This window comes from Sciurus carolinensis, chromosome 3, assembly GCF_902686445.1.
Source record: "Sciurus carolinensis chromosome 3, mSciCar1.2, whole genome shotgun sequence".
NCBI lineage: Eukaryota > Metazoa > Chordata > Mammalia > Rodentia > Sciuridae > Sciurus > Sciurus carolinensis.
The window spans coordinates 87,647,530-87,670,415 of NC_062215.1; the positions used below are offsets into that span (position 1 = coordinate 87,647,530).

The following is a 22,886-nucleotide window of genomic DNA, read 5'->3' on the forward strand; positions in this document are numbered from 1 at the left end:
GTGTATGTGTATATATATATACACATATATATATATACCACAGTTTCTTTATCCATTCATCAACTGAAGGGCATCTAGGTTGGTTCCACAATCTGGCTATTGTGAACTGAGCAGCTATGAACATTGATGTGGCTGTATCTCTGTAGTATGCTGATTTTAAGTCCTTTGGGAATAGGCTGAGGAGTGGGATAGCTGGGTCAAATGGTAGGTCCATTCCAAACTTTCTGAGGAATCTCCACACTGCTTTCCAGAGTGGCTGCACTAATTTGCAGCCCCACCAGCAATGTATGAGTGTACCTTTTTCTCCACATCCTCTCCAACACCTATTCTTGCTTGTATACTTGATAATCGCCATTCTAATTGGGGTGAGATGGAATCTTAGTGTACTTTTGATTTGCATTTCTCTTATTACTAAAGATGGTGAACATTTTTTCATATGTTTGTTGATTGCTTGTAGATCTTCTTCTGTGAAGTGTCTGTTCATATCCTTAGCCCATTTGTTGATTGGGTTATTTGTATTCTTGGTGTAGAGTTTTTTGAGTTCTTTATATATTCTGGAAATTAGTGCTCTATCTGAAGTATGAGTGGCAAAGATATTCTCCCACTCTGTAGGCTCTCTCTTCACATTGCTGATAGTTTCCTTTGCTGAGAGAAAGCTTTTTAGTTTGAATCTATCCCAATTATTGATTCTTGCTTTTATTTCTTGTGCTATGGGAGTCCTGTTAAGGAAGTCTGGTCCTAAGCCAACAAGGTGAAGATTTGGACCTACGTTTTCTTCTATAAGATGCAGGATCTCTGATCTGATTTCAAGGTCCTTGATCCATTGTGAGTTGATTTTTGTGCAGGGTGAGAGATAGGGGTTTAGTTTCATTCTGTTGCACATGGATTTCCAGTTTTCCCAGCACCATTTGTTGAAGAGGCTATCTTTTCTCCATTGCATATTTTTGGCACCTTTGTCTAGTATGAGAAAATTTTATTTATTTGGGCTTGTGTCCGTGTCCTCTATTCTGTACCATTGATTTACCTGTCTGTTTTGGTGCCAATACCATGCTGTTTTTGTTACTATTGCTTTGTAGTATAGTTGAAGGTCTGGTATTGCCATACCCGCTGTTTCATTCTTCCCGCTAAGGATTGCTTTAGCTATTCTGGGTTTCTTATTCTTCCAGATGAATTTCATGATTGCTTGCTCTATTTCTGTAAGGTATGTCATTGGGATGTTAATTGAAATTGCATTGAGTCTGTATAGCACTTTTGGTAGTATGGCCATTTTGACAATATTAATTCTGCCTATCCAAGAACATGGGAGATCTTTCCATCTTCTAAGGTCTTCCTTAATTTCTTTCTTCAGTGTTTTGTAGTTTTCATTGTAGAGATCTTTTACCTCTTTGGTTAGATTGATTCCCAAGTATTTTATTTTTTTCGAGGCTATTGCAAATGGAGTTGTTTTCCTCATTTCCCTTTCAGCTGTTTCAGCTGTCCTCTAATGGTACAGAATAGAGGACACGGACACAAGCCCAAATAAATAAAATTTTCTCATACTAGACAAAGGTGCCAAAAATATGCAATGGAGAAAAGATAGCCTCTTCAACAAGTGGTGCTGGGAAAACTGGAAATCCATATGCAACAGAATTCATATAAAAAAAAAGCTGTATAAAAGTGCTTTAGATTTATGTGTGTTGATTTTATAGCCTGCTATTTTGCTGAATTCATTGATGAGGTCTAGAAGTTTTCTGGAGGAGGTTTTTGGATCCTCTAAATATAGAATCATGTCATCCGCAAATAGTGACAGCTTAAGTTCCTCTTTTCCTATTCGTATCCCTTTAATTTCTTTAGTCTGCCTAACTGCTCCGGATAGAGTTTTGAGGACAATGTTGAATAGAAGTGGTGTAAGAGGACATCCCTGTCTTGTTCCCGTGTTTAAAGGGAATGGTTTCAGTTTTTCTCCATTATAATGATGTTGGCCATGGGCTTAGCATAAATAGCCCTCAGTGTAATATACAAAAAGAGAACATGAAAAAATCTAATAATCTAAAAAAGCAGTTTCAAAGCAACATAAGCCTTTTTCAAATAAAATATTATACCAGAAACAGCATTCAAGACAAAAATTTTCAGGTTGAGCTGGGCATAGTGGTAAGCCTGTAATCTCAATAACTCATGAAGCTGAGGCAGGAGGATTATAAATTCGAGTTCAGCATGGGCAACCTAGCAAAACTCTGTCTCAAAATAAAAAGGGGTAGGGTTCAAAAGATTTTCAGATTAGACAAAAGGGATGGGGATAGGAAAGACAGTAGAATGAATGAGACATAACTTTCCTATGTTCATATATGAATATCCCACCAGTGAAACTCCACATCACATACAACCACAAGAATGGGATCCTAATTAGAATTAGTTATATTCCATGTATGTATATGTCAAAATATACTCTATTGTCATATATAACTAAAAAGAACATATAACAAAAAATGTTTAGATAATTCATTAAAAGGGGGTAGGGTGGGACTAGGAAATGTAGCTCAGTGGTAGAGCACCACTGGTTCAATTCCCAGTACTGCAAAAGAAAAAAAAAAAAAATCAGATCGTAGGATAACTTGAATTTATTTAGGAAACCAGGAAGACTCTACAGCAGACATTTAATAGTTTTTTTAAAAATTTTTCTAAAGATTCCTGTCATAGACTGAATATTTCTGACCCTTAAATTCATGCATTAAATCTTAACCCCCAGTGTGACAGTATTAACAGATGGAAACTCTGGGAAGTGATTAGGTCATAACGGTGGAGACATCATGAATAAGATTAGTGTCCTTTTGAAAAACATCTCAGGGAGCTCTGTTGCTGCTTCTGACATGTAAGGACACATCAAAAAGACAACTAACTATCAACCAGGAAGTGGCTCCCATCAGATAATATTGATATTGGACTTTCTAGCATTAAGAATTATGAGAAATATTTGTTGTCCATGATAGTTTTGTTACAGCAGCCCAAAGGAACGAAAATCCCCAAACCCACTTAAAGGATTCTTGTCTCCATCAACTCTATGTATGAAATAACTGGAAGTGGGTGGTACTGGGCATGAACCTGATTTAAAGCACTGGTGACCAACAGACAAGACTGTTCTCTTATCCAGGTGAAAAAAATCTTGCTTCATTAGCACACATGGTTCCCACTCAACAACAACAAATCAATAAGACAAAAAGAGTCTTCTCTCTTTCTCTATCTACTTCTCTTTCTCTATATCCCTCTCTTTCACCTTCCTTCATTAATTTGTTCAGGAGGCATTAACTGAAGATCTATTCCCCAGATGTTTGTGCTAGATAGACATGGCTTTAGACCTAGAAGTTTCAATCTTGTGGAGAATATAAGACAAACGGTACAGAACATGATTCAAACTACAGCAGAAATAAGAATAAAAGGGTAGTAAGAGGCAATCAAGACTGGTGGTAGAGAGAGAGTGCTAAGAGAAGAAAGTTTTGAATGATGACTTTTTAAGTGGTCTTGAGAAAAGGATGGAATATTCAATAAATGTGGTCCATCACATCAACAAACAAAAGAAGAAAAAATCATGACTATATCAATTAATACAGTAAAAGATTTGATAAAGTCCAATACCAATTCATGATCTAGGAATAGAGAGGAACTTCCTCAATTTGATAAAGAACATCTTTTTAAAAACCTATAGTTATCATTATACTCAATACTGAGAAACAAGATGCTTTCCCCCTAAGACTGGGAACAAGGCAAGCACAACTTTTCTCATCACTCCTATACAGAACTGAACTATAAGACCTAGACAACTTTCCTTCCTAGACAAGAAATAAAAGATCTACATCTTGTAAAGGAAGAAATCTCCATTTGCAGGTGACATGATTACCTAAAGTAGATAATAAATAAAATAAAATCAAAATAAATCTTCAAAATAAATTCTTCCCAACTTGATCATTACATTGAATGTAATACCCCAAAGAAAATTCCAATAAGCTATTTTACAGAGAATGACAATTCTGAAGTTTGTAGGGAAAGGCAAAAATAACCTAGAACAAGCTATATAATACTGAAGAACAAAGTTGGAGAATGAACACTACCCAATTTCAAGACTGTCTATAAGGCAATAGTAATCAAGACAGTGTGATCTTGGCAAAGCATAGATATAATTCAGTGTAACAAAAGAGAAGGCCCAGAAATAGCTGCAGAAAGAAATATGGCCGCTGATCTTCAACAAAGGAGAATAAATGTAATTTATTTATTTATTTTTAAATTGTAAACAAATGGGATACACATTGTTTCTCTGTACATGAAGTAAAGGCATAACATTTGTGTAATCATAAATTTACATAGGGTAACGTTGATTCATTCTGTTATTTTTTCCCTTCCCCCCCCACCCCTCCCACCCCTCTTTTCCCTCTATACAGTCCTTCCTTCCTCCATTCTTACCACCCTCCCTAACCCTAACCCTAACACTAACCCTTCCCACCCCCCATTATGTGTCATCATCCACTTATCAGCGAGATCATTCGTCCTGGGGTTTTTTGATATTGGCTTATCTCAGTTAGCATGATATTCTCCAATTTCATCCATTTGCCTGCAAATGCCATAATTTTATCATTCTTTATGGCTGAGTAATATTCCATTGTATATATATATACCACAGTTTCTTTATCCATTCATCAACTGAAGGGCATCTAGGTTGGTTCCACAATCTGGCTATTGTGAACTGAGCAGCTATGAACATTGATGTGGCTGTATCTCTGTAGTATGCTGATTTTAAGTCCTTTGGGTATAGGCCAAGGAGTGGGATAGCTGGGTCAAATGGTGGTTCCATTCCAAACTTTCTGAGGAATCTCCACACTGCTTTCCAGAGTGGCTGCACTAATTTGCAGCCCCACCAGCAATGTATGAGTGTACCTTTTCCCCTACATCCTCTCCAACACCTATTGTTGCTTGTATTCTTGATAATCGCCATTCTAATTGGGGTGAGATGGAATCTTAGGGTAGTTTTGATTTGCTTTCTCTTATTACTAGAAATGTTGAACATTTTTTCATATATCTGTTGATTGCTTGTAGATCTTCTTCTGTGAAGTGTCTGTTCATTTCCTTAGCCCATTTGTTGATTGGGTTATTTGTATTCTTGGTGTAGAGTTTTTTGAGTTCTTTATATATTCTGGAAATTAGTGCTCTATCTGAAGTATGAGTGGCAAAGATTTTCTCCCACTCTGTAGGTTCTCTCTTCACCTTACTGATAATAGGAAATGTAATTTAATGAAGAAAAGATAATCTTTTCAACAAATGGTGCTTGAACAACTAGAAAACAGGGTATCTATCTGCAAAAAATATTAATTTAGATATGAATGTAACAATTTTCACAAACATTAACTCAAAATGGATGACAGGGCTAATGTAAAACATGAAACAGACACTCGTAGAAGATAACAGGAGAAAACTTAGGTGACTTTGGTTTGTCAATTAGCTAAAAGATGAAAGGACAATCAATGAAAAAAAAATGATAAGTTCTTTAAAACCCAAACTTCTCCTAGGCATGGAGTTACATGCCCGTAATTCCAGCAACTTGGGAAGCTGAGGTAGAAGGATCACAAGTTTGAGGCTAGCTTAAGCCAATTAGTAAGACCTGCCTCAAAGTAAAAATAAATAGAGCTGCGAGTGTAGCTCAGTGGTAGAGTACCCCTGGGTTAACTCCCCACTACTACAGAAAACAAAAGAAACAAAAACAAAGGAAATACCTCAACTCCTTAAAAGGATTAAAAAGTAAAAACAAGTCAAGGGAAAAAACTTTTATTGTAAAACATGTAGTTGATAAAGAACTTATGCCTAAAATATATAAAGAACTCAAAACTCAACAGCAAAAAAGAAACAATACAATAAAATACATACACACACACACACACTAACAGAAAAGGCAAAGAGCTAAAACACAGAACTCACCAAAGAAGACATATAGATGACCCATAAATCTATGAAAAGATGCTGGACATCATAGGTTATTAGGGAATTGTAAATTAAAACAACAATGAGATACCACTATATATCCATGAGAATGGCTAAAAGAAAAATGACAATACCAACTGCTTGTGAGGATGCAAAGCAAGAGGAACTCACATTCAGTGCTAGTGGGAACACAAAATTGTACAGCCAATATGCAAGATAGTTTGATAGTAACTAACAAAAGTAAATGGTCATACTATAGATTATGAGTTGAATTGGGTACTCCTGATCAAAAGATATGTTGATGTCCTAGCATCTAGTACCTCAGGATATGACCTTATTTGGAAATAAGTTTGCTGCAGACATAAATTAACTAATTATCATAAGGTCATAGTAGAGGAAAGTAAGTCTTTAATTCATTCAGATTAGTATCCTAATAACAGAAAAGAAAGACATACAGGGACGACATTTTGCGGAGAGAGGGAGAAACGGAGAGAGGAAGAAAGGGCGGGAGAAAGAGAATATGAATATGAATATGAAGTAATGCATGTGCAAGTCAAGGCTGTCAAAGATTGTTGGCCTTACTAGGAGAGAGGCATCAAACAGATTATTCCTCAGAATTCTTAGAAGAAACTAACCCTGCTGAACAATTATTTTGAAATTTTAGCCACCAGAATGGTAATAGAAAAAAAAATTTTTTTTTACATCATCAGTTTGTAGTATTTGCTTAGGGTGCTTCTAGAAAACTAATATACCATATAATCCAGCAGTAGTACTCCTAGATATTTACCTGCCTGATTGGAAAACTTATGTCCACACAAAAAGCTCATGTTTTTATTCATAATGATCAAAAACTAGGAGTAACCAAGTTGTTGCTTCACCTTGGTGAATAGAAAAACTAACTGTGGTATATTCATGGAATGTAGTATTATTCAATGATAAAAATAATAAGCTATCAAGCTATAAAAAGGCATGGATGACTCTTAAATGAATATTGCTAAATGAATAAAACCATTATGAAAAACTATTTTCATATAAACAGAATAATTAATTATGATTAGAATTAATGATTCTAATTATATGACATTCTAATGAACAAAAAACTATAGAGTCGCTAAATATATCAGTGGTTGCCAAAGGTTCGGGTCCAATTGTAATTAAGAGAAAAACAGGGAATTATGTAGGGCAATGAAACTATTCTGTACAATAATCTGGTAAATACAGAGCATTAAGCCTGTGTGAAAATTCATAGAAATCTGTCATACAAAAAGGAAATCTGAATGTGTACAAATACTTAAAAAAAAATTAGGATAGGGATCCCAGCCTGGAATGCAGAAGATGATTTAAAATTTTTAAATGTATTACAAGTGTCTCAAACACCCACTGAAAGGAGTGAAAGAATAAGGTACTGACCTAAGGAATTCTGGAAATGTATAGAGCCTATAGGAATCAAGGAATAAGGAACTGTACATGAGCACTATACTCTAGTTAATAAAGTTCTCTCACATGAGGGTACAGGCCAACAATTCTGAAACTACCATACATGTACACTGGAATTGAATAATTAATGATGGCAAATAGTGGGAGTCAAGATTGTCATTGTTTGGGAAATTACAGACAAGCAAGTGGAAGAGGCTAGAACAATTCGTGTGGTAACAGATTAGAGTTGGAGCATCAGTATGAACTCACGCTTAATTTTATTACAGCTACAGATGGTTATGGATGCAAACATTTATAAATATTTGTGTATAAATGTCTGAAAGTTTATATACATATTTATCTCCTTTTCTGTAAGCTAATAGTACCTAAAAAGAAAGACAACTCAGTAGAGATAAGCGCATACAATACCTGGATCCTCATTCTAGCATCATTCTTCAATAAAACAAATCAAAGTTTCTTGGAGAAATAGTAGATTTTAGAACTGGGGCAGAATATGTACGAGATGAGTCTGAAGCACAGCATAGTGCTAAAAGTAAAAAAAAAAAAAAAAAAAAAAAAAAAACCTAAAACAAGCTGGGTCAGAGCACCCCTGAGTTCAATCCCTGGTATTATAAAGAGGAGAGGGCACTGCCATTTGAGCTTGGGCTGGGACTGCAGTGTGAAGGCCGCAGTGGCTTGAAGGCATGAGGAAAGCTGCTTGGTTTTACTCTGCTCTCCGGGATGTGCAGGCCAGCTCTGCATGCAGGCTGATGGGGAGAAAGAGAAGCCTGTGAAACGGGGTGACCAGGGCAACCAGCCCGGGCGGGGACCGGACTGGAAGAGAGCCTGAGCAGTCGGCTGGTCCAGCGGCTGGGCTGGGGTGGGGCAGGGGCCGCAGGAGCTGAGACTCAAACACCTAGCTGGGTCTGCTTGGGCTGGAGTGGCATGGGGAAGGGTCGTGTTTACATTTCCGAGAGCGCTGGAGTGGGAAGAGTAAAGTGTGGAGGAAAGGGGATCATTGCAAGTAACTGGAAGTGGCGAGAAGCTGACAACAGGCGTTGGTGCACGGAACTGAAAGAATCAAGGGAAAAAGGAGGGAGGTCCGTCTCAGTAGTGGAAAGGATTGGGTGATCAGAAAGAAGGTAGGGGATAAAATATTTGGAGTACCTTTTAATGCATTGCCCCATTCTGTTGTACCAGAATATGGACACATTCCAAGCTTTCTTGTTGATGCCTGCACATCTTTACAAGAACATATTCAAACAGAAGGACTTTTTAGGAAATCAGGATGTGTTATTCATCTTAAGGCACTAAAGAATAAACTGGATCATGGTGAAGGTTGCCTGTCTTCTGCACTTCCATGTGACATTGCAGGACTTCTTAAGCAGTTCTTCAGGGAATTACCAGAGCCAATTCTCCCTGTTGCTTTGCAGGAAGCACTTTTCAAAGCTCAACAGTTAGGAAGAGAGGAGAAGAATAAAGCTACATTGTTGCTCTCCTGTCTTATGACTGATCATGCAGTTGATATATTAAGATACTTCTTTAACTTTCTCAGGAATGTTTCTCTTAGGTCCAGGGAGAATAAGATGGATAATAGCAATCTTGCTGTAATATATGCACCAAATCTTCTTCAGACAAGTGAAGGACATGAAAAGATGTTTGCTAACACAGAAAAAAGACTGAGATTACAGGCTACAGTAATACAAACTCGTATTGATTATGCATCAGATATTGGGCGTGTACCAGATTTTATCCTGGAAAAGATACCAGCTATGTTGGGCACTGATGGTCTCTGTGCTACTCCATCACTGGAAGGCTTTAAGAGGATGAATATGAAATTCCTGGTGAATATAAGAGAAGACGAAGACAAAGTGTTGAAAATTTTGCTAATGGAGTACTAAATAAACTGAAATCTAACAGAACACCTTCTATTACACCTCAGCAGGATAGAACTGCTCAACTCTATCACCAGTGGTTCTTACACCAAATACTAAGCGTAAACTGCCAGTAGATTCTTCTCATGGTTTCTCAAGTAAGAAAAGGAAGTCTATCAAGCACTATTTTAACTTTGATCTGTTGCCAAATAATCTCTTCAATGGCAGTTCCACACCAGTATCAGTTCACTTTGATACAAGCCCAGAAGTGTCATCTCAGAGTTCACTCTCTCCTGTAGCCATCAGTGGAAGCCACTTGACCAGCACAGATGTGCTAAGGCGAAGTAAAAGGATTGCAGGCAAAAAAGTTTGTAGGGTGGAATCAGGAAAAACAGGCTGCTTCTCTCCTAAAATCAGTCGTAAAGAAAAGGTTACAAGACTCTTCATTTGAAATTCAGTCTGGGGAAAAACAGCAGAGATGCAAATGGATGTTCTGGTGTCAATAGATATGAAAATGTTGGTCAGAGACTTGCAAATCAACAAAGTTTAGAAAATAGGATTGAATCTGTAAAAACAGGTCTACTTTTTAGCCCAGATATAAATGAAAGATTACCAAAGAAAGGTTCAAAAAAGATCAGTAAGTCTGAGGAAAACTTATTAACTCCAGAGCAACTAGATGAAACAAGTGACCAGATGTCTTGGATAGGACCTAGTAATTCAAACTTTCGAGAAATGGATAAATATGAAGTTTCTCCAATAATGGGAAATCTTGAGGTTGGGAAACTTTTCTTTGGAACCAGATATAACTGTTGAAAAGTCACCTGCTACATTATGTGAACTTAACTCCTTCCACTTTACAAAGCAAGCCTAACAGCAATGTAATGGGAACTCCCTTAGTGGGGATGAAAATAACTTGACCTCAGAGACTTTGGTGAAGATTCAGAAAGCATTTTCTGAGTCTGGAAGTAATCTTCATGAATTGATAAATCATAGGCAGTAGTCAATAACTAAAGTGGGGAAAGAAAAATTAAGTGAAATATCTGATATAGGGTATATTCCAGAGAAAAATTTACTTAAAACTAATGATTTGACTGTGAGAGAATCAGTAGAAAAGTATGAAAACCACACAGGTAAAGATGAAAATTGTTTTTCAGAAATAGACCTCTTACCATATCAAACTCAAAAATCAAACTAAAAAATGTTACTCAACTGAGACTAAGGTAGAACATGAAAAGGATGTTCATCTAAAGTATTATTTAAATGAGCAAGAATTCCCCAATGATGAACAAATTAAGGGACAACAGTCCCCAAGAGATAAACTAAATACTACGTCAAAGGAGAATGAGAACACGATGGAAGAAAACTTAGTGAAATGTACAACTCCCAGGGAGGATGAGGCTAAATACTCTTTATCACAGTACAGTGCATGCTATATAACAATCCTGTCAAAACCTAGGCCTGTGAGAATTGCTAAACAACAGTCACTGGTAGAAACATGTGATAAACGGTTTCTGAAAGTTTACAAATGACAGAGCATGGAAGAGTTTCAGATCACATACAGTGGTTTAATAAACTTTCTTTAAATGAATCAAATAGAACAAAAGTGAAGTCACCTCTTAAGTTTCAGCATACTCCTGTCCGTCAGTCTGTCAGAAGAATTAATTCTTTGTTGGAATATAATAGACAATCTAAACAGCAGAAGATGACAAATCTTGGCAACCCAGCTTCTCCTCTGGTTAAATCAGTAAGCTGTGACAGTGCTTTGCCCTCTTGTACAGAAAGTACATCAAAAGATTCCTCTATTTCACATATGAAATCAGGTCCTAAAGAACAGAGGTCTACATCATGTGAACAATCTGACATAAGTGAAATTTCAAAATCAAGCACGGACTTAACCTCTACATCTTCCTTAAAGAAGAAGAGGCACCCAGATTCTGTGAATGCTTCTCTTGGGTCTACTAGAGTTTGCAAACAGGAGGGTGATATCTGATAGCCAAATTAAGGTTCCCTTTGATGACTTGACTAATCATAATATATTAAAATCTGTTGTAAATAATAATATGGGCTTTTCTCCTGGGATGAAAAATAGAGTCCTTAGGAAACCATCAGAAAGAGAAAGGGTCTGGTACAAAGGTTCTCAAAAAAATCCTATTGGAAAGGCTCAACTACTACCAACAAGTAAACCTGTAGATTTGTAATTGCTAAATGTTATACTTGACATTAATGTAAATAAAATTAGCAATTGATTATGTGACGTACAGTATAATCTTCATGTTAGTTTGTAGTTCAGAATTGTTGTTAAGTAATAGATTTTCTCAAACATTTTAATTTCAAAGCATAAGCAACTTGGGTTTTCCTAATTGTACATGTGACTACTATGTTTTTTTTTTAAATTATAGCAGTATTTAAACTTTTTAATTTTATTGTGACCTTCTAAAGCAGAGGTTACACCTTACTGTTTTAAAGAAATTGTTGCTTGGATTTAGAAAAAAATTAATTTTTGAAAATTGCATGATTTTTATTGTGTATGTGTGATAGGAAGAGTGAAACAAGTTGTGTCCATTTTTTGTTATTCCTCCAAGTCAGATAAGATTTTTATAAAAAAAATCTGTACTATGGAAAGGGAAGGGGCAAGCCCCACAAATACTCTGTCTTGAATTATAATTATGTTTATTGTCTTAACCAAAATTCCTGGAAATCCATTTACTTCACTCTGGTATCTTGATACTTTATTCCTATTTGGGGCAGTCATCTGGTTTATGTATCTGCTATAAATGTACAGTTGTGTTCACTTGAACTGAGAACATTGGCTAAAGCAGAATGGTGACTAAACTGTGCTCATACATTAAGATGATGAAGTAATTGGTTATTTTTAGGCCATACTCTATTTCTAAAGGTAATTTGCACAAATGCATTTGTATCTGTTTTGTAAAATATAGAAATGGGAATTATTAAGAAGGAATAATTGAACTTGAAAAATTTAATCAAGGTGATTTTTTTAATATGCAGATGCTGGATTTTAGAATTTGAATAGTGGGTACACCTGTAAATTTTATTTGGATAAAATGGGATAAAATTTATGATGGTTTAATAAAAAACAAGAGGAATGTAAAAATATTTTGACTATGATAATATGATAAAACAGAATCCATGTACTGGCAAAGTTTTGTCTATTATGAACAATAATAGGCTACTCACATAAACGCAAGTTGTTCATCTTCTTAGTTAAAAACAAACATTACAAAAATTCTTCAAATACTAGCTTCTAGAAAGAAAGGCCTTTAAATACTTGACAAATATGATAAAAAGTATTTAGGTTTAGTAATTTTCCCCACATACAATCCAATTAAATTACCTCATTTGTGTTAATGTGAAACTTTTTCATGTTTACATTATCTATTTGTGAATAAACATTTTTAATAATTTTCAAATGAAGAACAAGGATAGTGCTTCAAAAATAATTATTAAAAAACAATGTATTATATAATGCTGTAAAATTCTGACTACAGACTGTTGTCTGAATTCTGTTATTTATGAAATGCAAATTCATAAGTGTTTCTGTATATTCACTACACAGTCCTTGAAACATCACTTAATTGTGTTAAAATAAGAGAAGGGAAAAAAGGAATAACTAAAAGTTTAAGCTAAGTTTACAAAGTTCATTTTATTAAATGTTGCAGTTTTGTTGCTTATCAGAAATATGATTTTATAACTGAAACACATGATCACACAATTAAATAAATTTAATCATTTCAATTTTAAACTAATGATTATCTTATATACAGCAAGCAGGTGGACTACATAGTCTTCCAAAGATTGAACACATTACAAAAACATAATAGTAGAAAGATACTAAGAGAAAGTGTGGGTAACACCAGTGAAGGAAGTCATGTGTTTCTAGAGCTAGGGAAGAAAGATCACAGAAGACAGCTAAATTACACAGTACTCCAAGGATTCGAGCATCTGAAAAAAAGCAGGTTCAATAACACAGATATAAAATTGCTATGCTAAGGCTTTCAGCTATTTGATGAGTCAAATAGTCATCATTATCAAAATATATTTTTAAATTTAACAATCAAAAAGTGGTTGACCTTCAAATTAAAGTCTGCATTTCCTTCTTTAACTTTCATACCATTCTGAAGTAAGAGCAAAAGGAGGACAGTATCAGGAAATAGAATGAAGGTCAAACTAGAATTCATATAATTTACATATATACAAGTTCTTTCTACTTCAGCATTTTTAATTTACTTTCATCTACAACAGCTCAGTAATATTCCATAAAAATAGCATTTCAGCTCTATCACTAACAGAGAATATTAGTGGTTAAGAGCTGTGATCTTAGACTGTTAATTTCTATAGCCTGTTTTTTACTCATGTGTAAAGTCAAGAATTTTTTTCTTAATTTAACATTATTAATAGAATTTAACATCACAAACCCTGTTAGACCAAATAGGTGGCAAAGAATCAGTCTTCAAAATGCTAATGAAAAGAATTATGAGACATGAAAAAGTGGAATTCTTTTTAAGTACTGAGGAACTAATAAATGGCCTTTTTAAACTTATTAAAGTAAAAAATAAGAAGGTTTTGAATGAAGATGACAAATAATTCAACATGTGAAAAATGCTATGATAAAAAGTGATGAGAAGCAATTGGTATAATAAAGACTTGCTGACTAAAGATTCATCAAGAACTCTGAATACTCAAGTATAATATTCACTGAGGAGAATAGGGGTTTGTTGGAGAATTATGTAAGAATTAACAGGGCTTAAGGTGCTGACCAAATGTTTCTCTCAATTCGTGATTTATTTCACAGATTAAAGGCTTATTCAAATCTCTGACAATCAAGTGAAGACCAAGGTACCAAAGGTGTACCAAGATCTATAGAATTTCCTCATGACTTACTTGTGAAGATCATCAACAATGGTGTTAACTTTTATATTTTCTGTGGACATAAAACTGGATATAATTATAAATAATAGTGGGATTTGTTTATTCAGACATGTATATAATATAATTTGGTCAATTTCATTCCTCACTATCTCCCCTAAAACTGGACTATTTTGAAAAAGAATTATATTCACACATATATCCATATATATATTACATATATATTTGACACATATATACTATGTAAGAGGAAATGGTTAGTGACTAGCTTAGAAGTTTTGAAGAATGAATTTACAGTCTTTCATGAAAACATATTCAAGTACTAAAAACACAAGCCTTGTTAAGTCATTTTAGACTCTCAAAATTAATTTATGAAGTGTCTGTTGAAACTCATGCTGTTCTAAAAGAGAAATTTCTATTGTTTCTAAATGTCAGTGTCTTATTGCTCCAATTATATTACTGAAATCCTTCATAGGCCATGATTAAGTTTCTAGTAATAACATCTAGTCTAAATAGAATGAAAAATCTGAACTTAAAAGTTAGGTAATTATAAATCAGCATGAACAGAGAATCTGTACATCAACCTTTTCACATAGTATTCACAAATATTCTTGTTCGTTTTTTCCTGAAAAGAGACTGTGGAGATGAATTATTGATGGGAGCCTATATTTAACTAAGACCAGAACACAATAACTGGAAGAATTTTTTTAAATAATTCCACTTCTATTTTTTTAATTTAGTTTCCTGTTCCTTCCTTTCTAATGTATTTTGAAAAGTATGTTTTGCTATTTTTCTTAAAGACATCATGAAAACAGCAATACATTTCTCAAACTGGTATTAAAATTACTTTGAGTTGTACTGTAATATTCTCAGAAAGTATGAGTATCATAGTTCATGTAATAAGAGTTTTAATTTCACTGAGAAAACATTAATATACATATATATAAGTACATGCCACTTAAATGTATAAAAGCGTTTAGTGAAAATAAAATGGTTAGCACCATGGGTATTTAATGGGTATTTAATACCCATTGGAAACAATTAATAATAATCCTTAGGAAAAAAATCATAAAAGTCAGCTTTTACTCAAGCAGTACCATGAAAGGAAGAGTTCAGCTTTTTGAGTGGCTACATTTCAAAACACATTCATGCATACTAGGAAACAATATAAAATTTTGGATATCTAATATTAACATATGTTCCAGATACAGGCCTTGCAAACACACACACGCGTGCACACACACACCTACACATACTCATTCTTTTTCCCTCTTCTACCTACCTAGCATCTCCCCCTGGTCTTTCTACATATACACATATAGTCATGGAAAAACAAAGGAGAATAGTGAATATGGAGAATAGAATTCAATAAAAACTAGTTGCATAATTTTATAAAAGATGTGAAAACACTTACTTCATCAGCCACCATACACCTGAAAAAAAAATTATTTTAATTAATTTTTTAATTATCAAAATCAACCATCTTAAAAATTCTGATTAAGTAGACTGCCACAAAATGCTGACAAATACTTAGGGACTAGGATAGAAAGAGGTGTTTATAAATAACAGGAAACATGGGCCAGTGCTGAGTTTATATGACTTTTCAACTGCCAAAGGCATACGGTTATGTGGTTGGTAGTATTAGAGCTTCAGATGTGCTATATCCATGGCCTACCCATGGGGAAATGACTTCCCTCTTCATCCTTAAACCTTACCTTTGCTGTTTCCTAGAGATTAGAAAGATGCTGTGTGAAGGTGCAAAAAACAAGTGCCAACATCTTCTGGCATAAGTTAAACATCTAACTATATATGCTACAGTATATAATACTAAGCCTATTGACAAACTGAGTTTTAACTTCTATTATTTTGATGAACTCTCTCTTCTTTATTCTTTCTTCCTTTTCTCATTTATTTTCTAGATGGGGTCTCATTATGTTACACAGGCAATTTCAAACTTGTGGATTCAAATGATCCTCGTGCCTCAGCCTCCCATGTAGCCGGGACTACAGGCATGTGTCACCACTCCTGACTTTATTAGAAGTAACTCTATTCCTGACCAAGCTACCCCTTTTTTGTAAAGGATGGCAAAAAAGATGCTTGAGGCTAAAAAAGGTCTTCAATACTACACCACTCATGCAAACCATGTGAGGAGAAATACTTGAAAAAACAAACAATAAACTTACCTTAACAAAGATTCAAGATAGGAGAAAATGAAAAAAAAATCTAGAAAACAATGAAGCTTGATCATGTGAGAATTTGATGAATGATATATGTTCTAAATAAGGACTCTAGAAACAGGAAGGAAGACAATCTGAAAAAAGTGTGCAAAATTGAAGTAAAGTAATGGAGGAGGGGGTGCTAAAATATTCTAAAGCAAAACAACAAACATGATTTATAGTCAGGAGACTAAATGAAAACACCTAGGGAGAAAGATTATGGAGAGAAGAGAGGGTAGAAAAGTGGAGTGGCTCAAATAGTATAGCATTTCAGTTCTGAAGATAAAAGAGGTGTTGAGATGAGCTGCACAAGATGCATACCATTAACATTACTGTGCAGTTAAGATGGTTAAGATGGTAGATTTTATGTTTGTTTTGTTTGTTTAACCACAATAGGTAAAAAGCGTATAGAGAAAAGAAAAGACATTCACAGTTGGAGCCTTGCAGCACTCCAATAATTAGAGATCACAAAGAGGAGAAGGACCCAAGACAAAAGACTGAGAAGTACTCAGTTAGACACCAAAAGATGGCAAGGTCAAGGCCAGCACAGGCAACTTACTAAGACACTGTCTCAAAATAAAATTTTAAGGGTGGGGAGGGGAGATATAGCTCAATGGTAGAGTGCTTGCCTAGTATGTGCAAAGCCCTGGCTTCAATCTCCAATACCACAAAATAAATAAGTAAAAGGGAAAATATGGCTAATATATTTATTACTTCATTTAAATTTTATATTATATTTCTTAAAATATAATATAACTTAAAACTAAGTCTATTTTGTAAAGGGAGGGCTGTCAATAATCACCATTATCCTTGGAAATAAAATAGCTTTACACTCATTGAGAAACGGAAATGGGACCCATGTTATAGGGTCTTTAACCTACAATGAAAAAGAATACTTCCTTTGTTAAAGACTATCCACTGTATTTGCCAGACTTGGTTTGGTGTACCAACAACTCTACAATTCTATAATAATTTTGCACGTAGTTCAGTTCTCCACTGTAACAAAAACAAATAATATTCTTTGTTCCAAATTCATTGTTAATTGTTTACATTGTAATTTATCCAGCTTGGCTATAGACATCAAAAAGCAACTTTTCATTTCACTGAATTGTTTCCAAAACCTTGAGGCTCCTTAATCATCTACTTCCAATAGTTTACAACATCCATATCTTTGGATGCTCATGTTTGGTGTTTGTTATTTTAATTCAATTTCTGATACAGATAGAAAACTGAACAGCATTATATTTTTTGGAGAATCACTTTATATTCCAGCTATATTTCTATTCAAAGACACATAGAAATGAACAATTTGAATCTAACTTGAAGCTTTTCTTCAATTTCTTTACATAAAAAACACCTTTTCTACAACTAACACCCATATCTCTTTTAAGCAGATTATGTATATATAAAAAGAAAATAGTAAAACTCTCCAAAAGAATACTTTGATTATATTTAAAAAATTTAATGAGGTGCATAGATACAAAATAGGCATTCTCACTTTATTTGGAATCTTAAGTATAGGATTAAAGGCATTGTACCTGAAAACAGTCATCTACTTAATTAATTACCATGCATGGTTCAGTCTCAATAAACTATTATTGCAGAGAGAAGATTAGCCTTTGAGACACTCCTATGGAATTTTCCATTAGTAAAAATAAATTCCTATTCTTTAATACAGTATATTTGACCAAAGCTAACTTAATTAATGTTAGTTTAATAAATTCTACCCACTCTTCCCCCAACAGACCAAGCAATATGTACATGGATTCAGAGGATTAAACCACAATAATTTTTTCAGCAACAAAAATTTCTTAAAATATCTTATCCCATAATTATAAAAGCTCAATATGATAAAATGGGCTTTATTTTTTAGTTCTAATTTCATTAACTTTTTGAATTGGTGATATATTCAAAAGCATATTATTCAAGAAATACAAAAATGTACAAAAATGGAAAGTCTCTCACCAATCTTTATACCTTAAGGATATCTCGGATACTGGCCTCTTACAAGGCCAGTTTTCAATTTCTTGTGTATCTTTCTAGAAATACTTTCTATAAGTGCAAATTATTATATGTTCATAAATAACCTGTTGATTTATACCTTTCCAAATTTAGTTTAAAACCCAAATCTACACAAACGTGTTGTAACATCATGAAAACTAAGAAAAGAAAACAATTTTGGTCAAAACTATGAAAAAAATTCTTGTTTTCCACTAATTTGAAAAATGGCAAATGCCTTTGTGTATAGTGAGGAAAACTTTGGCTGCCATGCATACCTAGCTTGACCTCTTTGTTGTGTCCAGGATAGAATCATCACTTCCTAGAAAAACTTGAGTGGAACTTCTATCTGCTCCTGAGTCTCCTCCTAGCTTTCATATATGCCTCTTCCCCCAGTACCTCCCATTTTCCCAGCATTCTGGTCCTCAATCCTTTGTCATTTTCACTTCTTATCTCCCCTAAATTCCTGAGGCTCTCATGCATTCCCATATTTTTAAGTATATTCATATACAAGCCTTAAATGTACATTAGGCTATTAGCGTATGTTTCAGATACACACTGAAAAAAAATGCTTTGGGACATTTTTCCTCTGGATATTTTGAAGTTATTATTATGTACAATGCATGTTAATACTTGAAATTAAAACTGAATGAACTAGATTTTTAAAAATCTAAAAAAATTATTTAAACAATGGATTTGAATCTGTGATTCTTACTCTTTGGTCATGAATTTCTATATTGAAACTAAAAAACAATAGAATTTATTTTTTATTAAATACCAAATCAGTCTGTAGCACTTCTATAAAACCTTAAACCACTGCTCTCAATTATAAGCAGAAAATTATATTCATACCCAGCTTCTTAGTCTCATCCATAATATGAAAATGCCTGAACCAAGTAAACCAAGTTGTGATCAAATGAAGTAAAGGAGTACTTTGTAAATGGAAGGGTACCACAAAACTTTTATTGCTATTATAATGGTGATATTAAGCTCTCTTCAATATGAACCAAATAACTGTTCACTCTTGGGAGAAATATTGGTAATGGAAATGAGTAAGTAGCAGAGGATGGAAGTTTCCAATTTAGCTGTTATGACTGAGGGAATAGTGGCTACCTTTAAAAAACTGCTTTTACATAAAGAATCTCACTACTGTATATAATTATAATGCACCAGAAACAAATGAACAAACAAACTGAAACCCTGGTTTTACAAACACAGTTTCCATTAGGAGGCAGAGCAAGAACAAAATGGATCTATCACAAAAGGGAATTACTATTATCACATAATTGGCAACAAGAGTGGAATGGTTCCAGGATTGGTTAATTCAGTGGTCTACTCATTTCACTTTTCTACTTTGCTGTCCTTAGCAACTTCGGACATTTATTCTCACCCAGCAGTGTCAGAGTACATGGAAGGTAAGTATTCTCAAAGAATTCTAGAGTTCATTAAGAGGTAAGGGAAGAGAAAGGCTTTAGCTAAAAAAAACTTACATCTGTTGCAATGTTATAACCTTGAAAAACTAGTCAAAATTACAGTGTTTTGTTTCTTTTAGCTCTTTTCACGTTAGGAAACAAGACATGTATAGGAAAGACATAAACGGTTATACTAAATTCAAGGTAAATAAAAGATGCAAGCTACTACAAATAAATCCTTTGTATATGCCAAAAACCTAATGAATTTTTAAAAAGAATTGCTTTTTTTGTTCATGAGTTTTTTAAAAAATTAAACTAGTCTCTAATGCTTGATAATATCTTGAAAATATGCTTCATTAGTCTGGCTCCATTAGCACAAAATTGCCCTAAAACTTTTATGAATAAAGAACAAAACAGGAAATAATCTCTGCATTCTACTTGATGGTTGGGGTGGGGGAAGGTGTATCTCTGCTGTTCTGAGAGAATTATTGCTTTCAGGATGCATAATAATTCCCATTGAGCCATTTTTTCACATGTTAATTTTCATACAATATCTATCCTTGTTTATAAAACTGCAGGTTAAAAAAAGTTGATTATTCCTATAGCAATTAGTGGAGAATATTTAGGGCTTAATTAGACTGTAATATTCATTAGAACATTTTGGAGTTAAAAACAAAAATATAGTTTAGATTAAAAAAATCAGTAAGTTAGATCTGCTTTATCTAGTCTACAGTGAGTTTATAAGCAGTAAAAATGATTTACCATATTAAAATCACTTCATTAATAAAGACATGGATGTAACAATACTTAAATGTTGTCAGGTAGATGGGGAAATAAGTTGAGTTGTTTTAGTACAAACTGAGAGCCTCTCTTAGAATATAATAGGACACTAACCTTTTGTTTACTGATTAGTCTTATTAGTATAGTTTCATGATTTACTGAATTATGTGTTAAGAAAAACTAAGCATTTCTCTTAGTCTGTATCTTGTGGAAGTACGGGAATCAATAAGGACAAGTACATATCAAAATGTGTTTTTCAATTTCAGTAACTACCAAGTACATATACCTTTGAGATCAAGCACAGTACTAAGTCCTAAATCTGAGCAAGAAGGGAACATAGAAAAAAATAAATATATGAACTGTTTCTGATTTTACTACAGTAGTTTGTTCTAAGGCAGAAGGGAGTTGTCACTTCTATTCAGACATATAATAAAGGTTACACTGAGAAAGACACATTTGAAACATAAAATATTGGCTGAATTCAAGGTTAAAGCACCATACTAGGGTAAGTTCTCATATCTTGGTAATCATCAAAATCTTTTCAAAGGAAAAATGTTCTTCAAAAATTTCAGTTTAGGGGCTGGGGAGATAGCTCAGTTGGTAGAGTGCTTGCCTTGTGAGCACAAGGCTCTGGGTTCGATCCCCAGCACCCCCAAAAATTTTTTTTTCAGTTTATTTTTTAAAAATTTATTATGATAAATGCACAACCCAAACTAGGTACAAATTCCCTAAACTTACTGCATTTAGAAAATGAGAACATGTTTAAAAATAAATTGATGCTGAGTTTAATGGACAAAAGAAATAGCCTAATGTGTATTTAAGTATTATTCATATCCTGTGTTTACTTTTTAAACAATGGGAAACTGAGTTCAGCTGTACATAATAATGGTCAAAAGAGACAGAACTATTTAACCCCCTCACCAAAGGAGGTATGGAGGTAAAACAGTCCACAGTTGGAGCAGGAAACAAGGATGTCAGTGCTATATCTTTGCGACCTTGTCCTTTCTTGCCTGGTAGATTACAAGACAGCTATTACTGTTAAAGATTTGGCAACACTGATGTGGGAAAAAAGAAGAGGACAAAACAACATGTGCCAACAGACTCAACCCTATCTTAAGTTTTGTGACTTCTAAGGCCTCCTGAGTCACACATCTCACGAAATCATCTCTCACTGAAAGGGAGACTAGAAAATAAGAGTTTCAGCTGGTCATATAGACTACCCCACAGGGTGTTTTAGTGAGGGGAAAAAGGGACAAGGGAATTTGGGAAAGCAATAGTAAATTTTGCCTCAACTTTCAAAAGCCAATTTTAAGCACTATGGCCAGTTCTACCACATAAAGATCAAGTCAGTTCTGGGGTGTTATAGAACTTTGCATCAAATAGATATCTAACTATGTAATCAAAAAGAGAAAAAAAATCTTCATTTCGTAGTTTATCATCATAGTTACTGATAACAAATTAGGTTTAAAGTTTGGTTACCTCACAAATATGATGTTTGGATCTGGGGATATAGCTTAGTGATAGAGCACATGCTCAGCATGACCAATGCCCTGGATTTGATCCAAGCAACTCCTAACCCTTGGAATGGGGGTGGGGGGCACCTAATTATTTCTGTAAATAAAGTTTTGAAACACAACTCTGTTGACTCACTTACAAATTGAAAATGACTGCTTTTGTGATAGAATGACAGAACTGAGTAGTTGTGATCTGACTGCATGACCTGTAAGTCCTAACATACTTATTACCAGAAAATATTTGCCAACTCTGTCTTTTAATACATCAACAATCATTTCTTAAAAATTAATGATATGAAGGTTATGATTGTGGTTTGATAAATAAAAACTTTCTATTAAAATTAGATGAAGAAACAAAATGTGGTTTATCAGAACAGTGAACATATAGAACCCACATCAACAGGATGTAATTTAATAGAAGTTCAAATTACTATGCTTGAGCATAAAAACTGAACTAGTAGAAGGTTGAAATTGAAGAAAATAGAATATAACCACTGAAAAATAAACCAGACCCCATATACAGAAAGAGCTACAAGGTCACAGAGATCACCAGTTAGAGGAAAAAGTAGTCTTAAACTGATAGAATCTTGTGTTTCACTTTCCTTATCCAAGTAGTGAAATAGTTTTATTTTTTCCCAAAACATGTTATCTGCATTCTTTAGGAACAGCACTCAAATTATAATCGATAGTACAGAAATATTAAGATGTGTAATATTATAACATATCTGCAATTATCTTATGATTTATGGTGCCTAAAGAAAAATGTGCTATCCACATTAAAAAGATCATATATCATGATCAAGTTGGTTTCATTCCAGGCATGCAAGGATAGTTCAACAGACACAAGTC

At 34.1% G+C, this 22,886-nt stretch overlaps 1 protein-coding gene and 1 pseudogene across 2 annotated transcripts in view; one reads left to right on the forward strand and one right to left on the reverse strand.

The window, feature by feature from the left end:
- Zranb3 (zinc finger RANBP2-type containing 3) overlaps window positions 1–22,886 on the reverse strand; it is a 303,506-nt gene that overhangs the window by 169,673 nt on the left and 110,947 nt on the right. For both annotated transcript variants that reach the window (XM_047547212.1, XM_047547213.1), the window contains one exon: window positions 15,532–15,550. In XM_047547212.1, the coding sequence (XP_047403168.1) occupies window positions 15,532–15,550 (19 nt within the window). The remainder of the gene's footprint in view (window positions 1–15,531; window positions 15,551–22,886) is intronic.
- On the forward strand, window positions 8,648–11,428 carry LOC124981040 (rho GTPase-activating protein 11A-like; annotated as a pseudogene).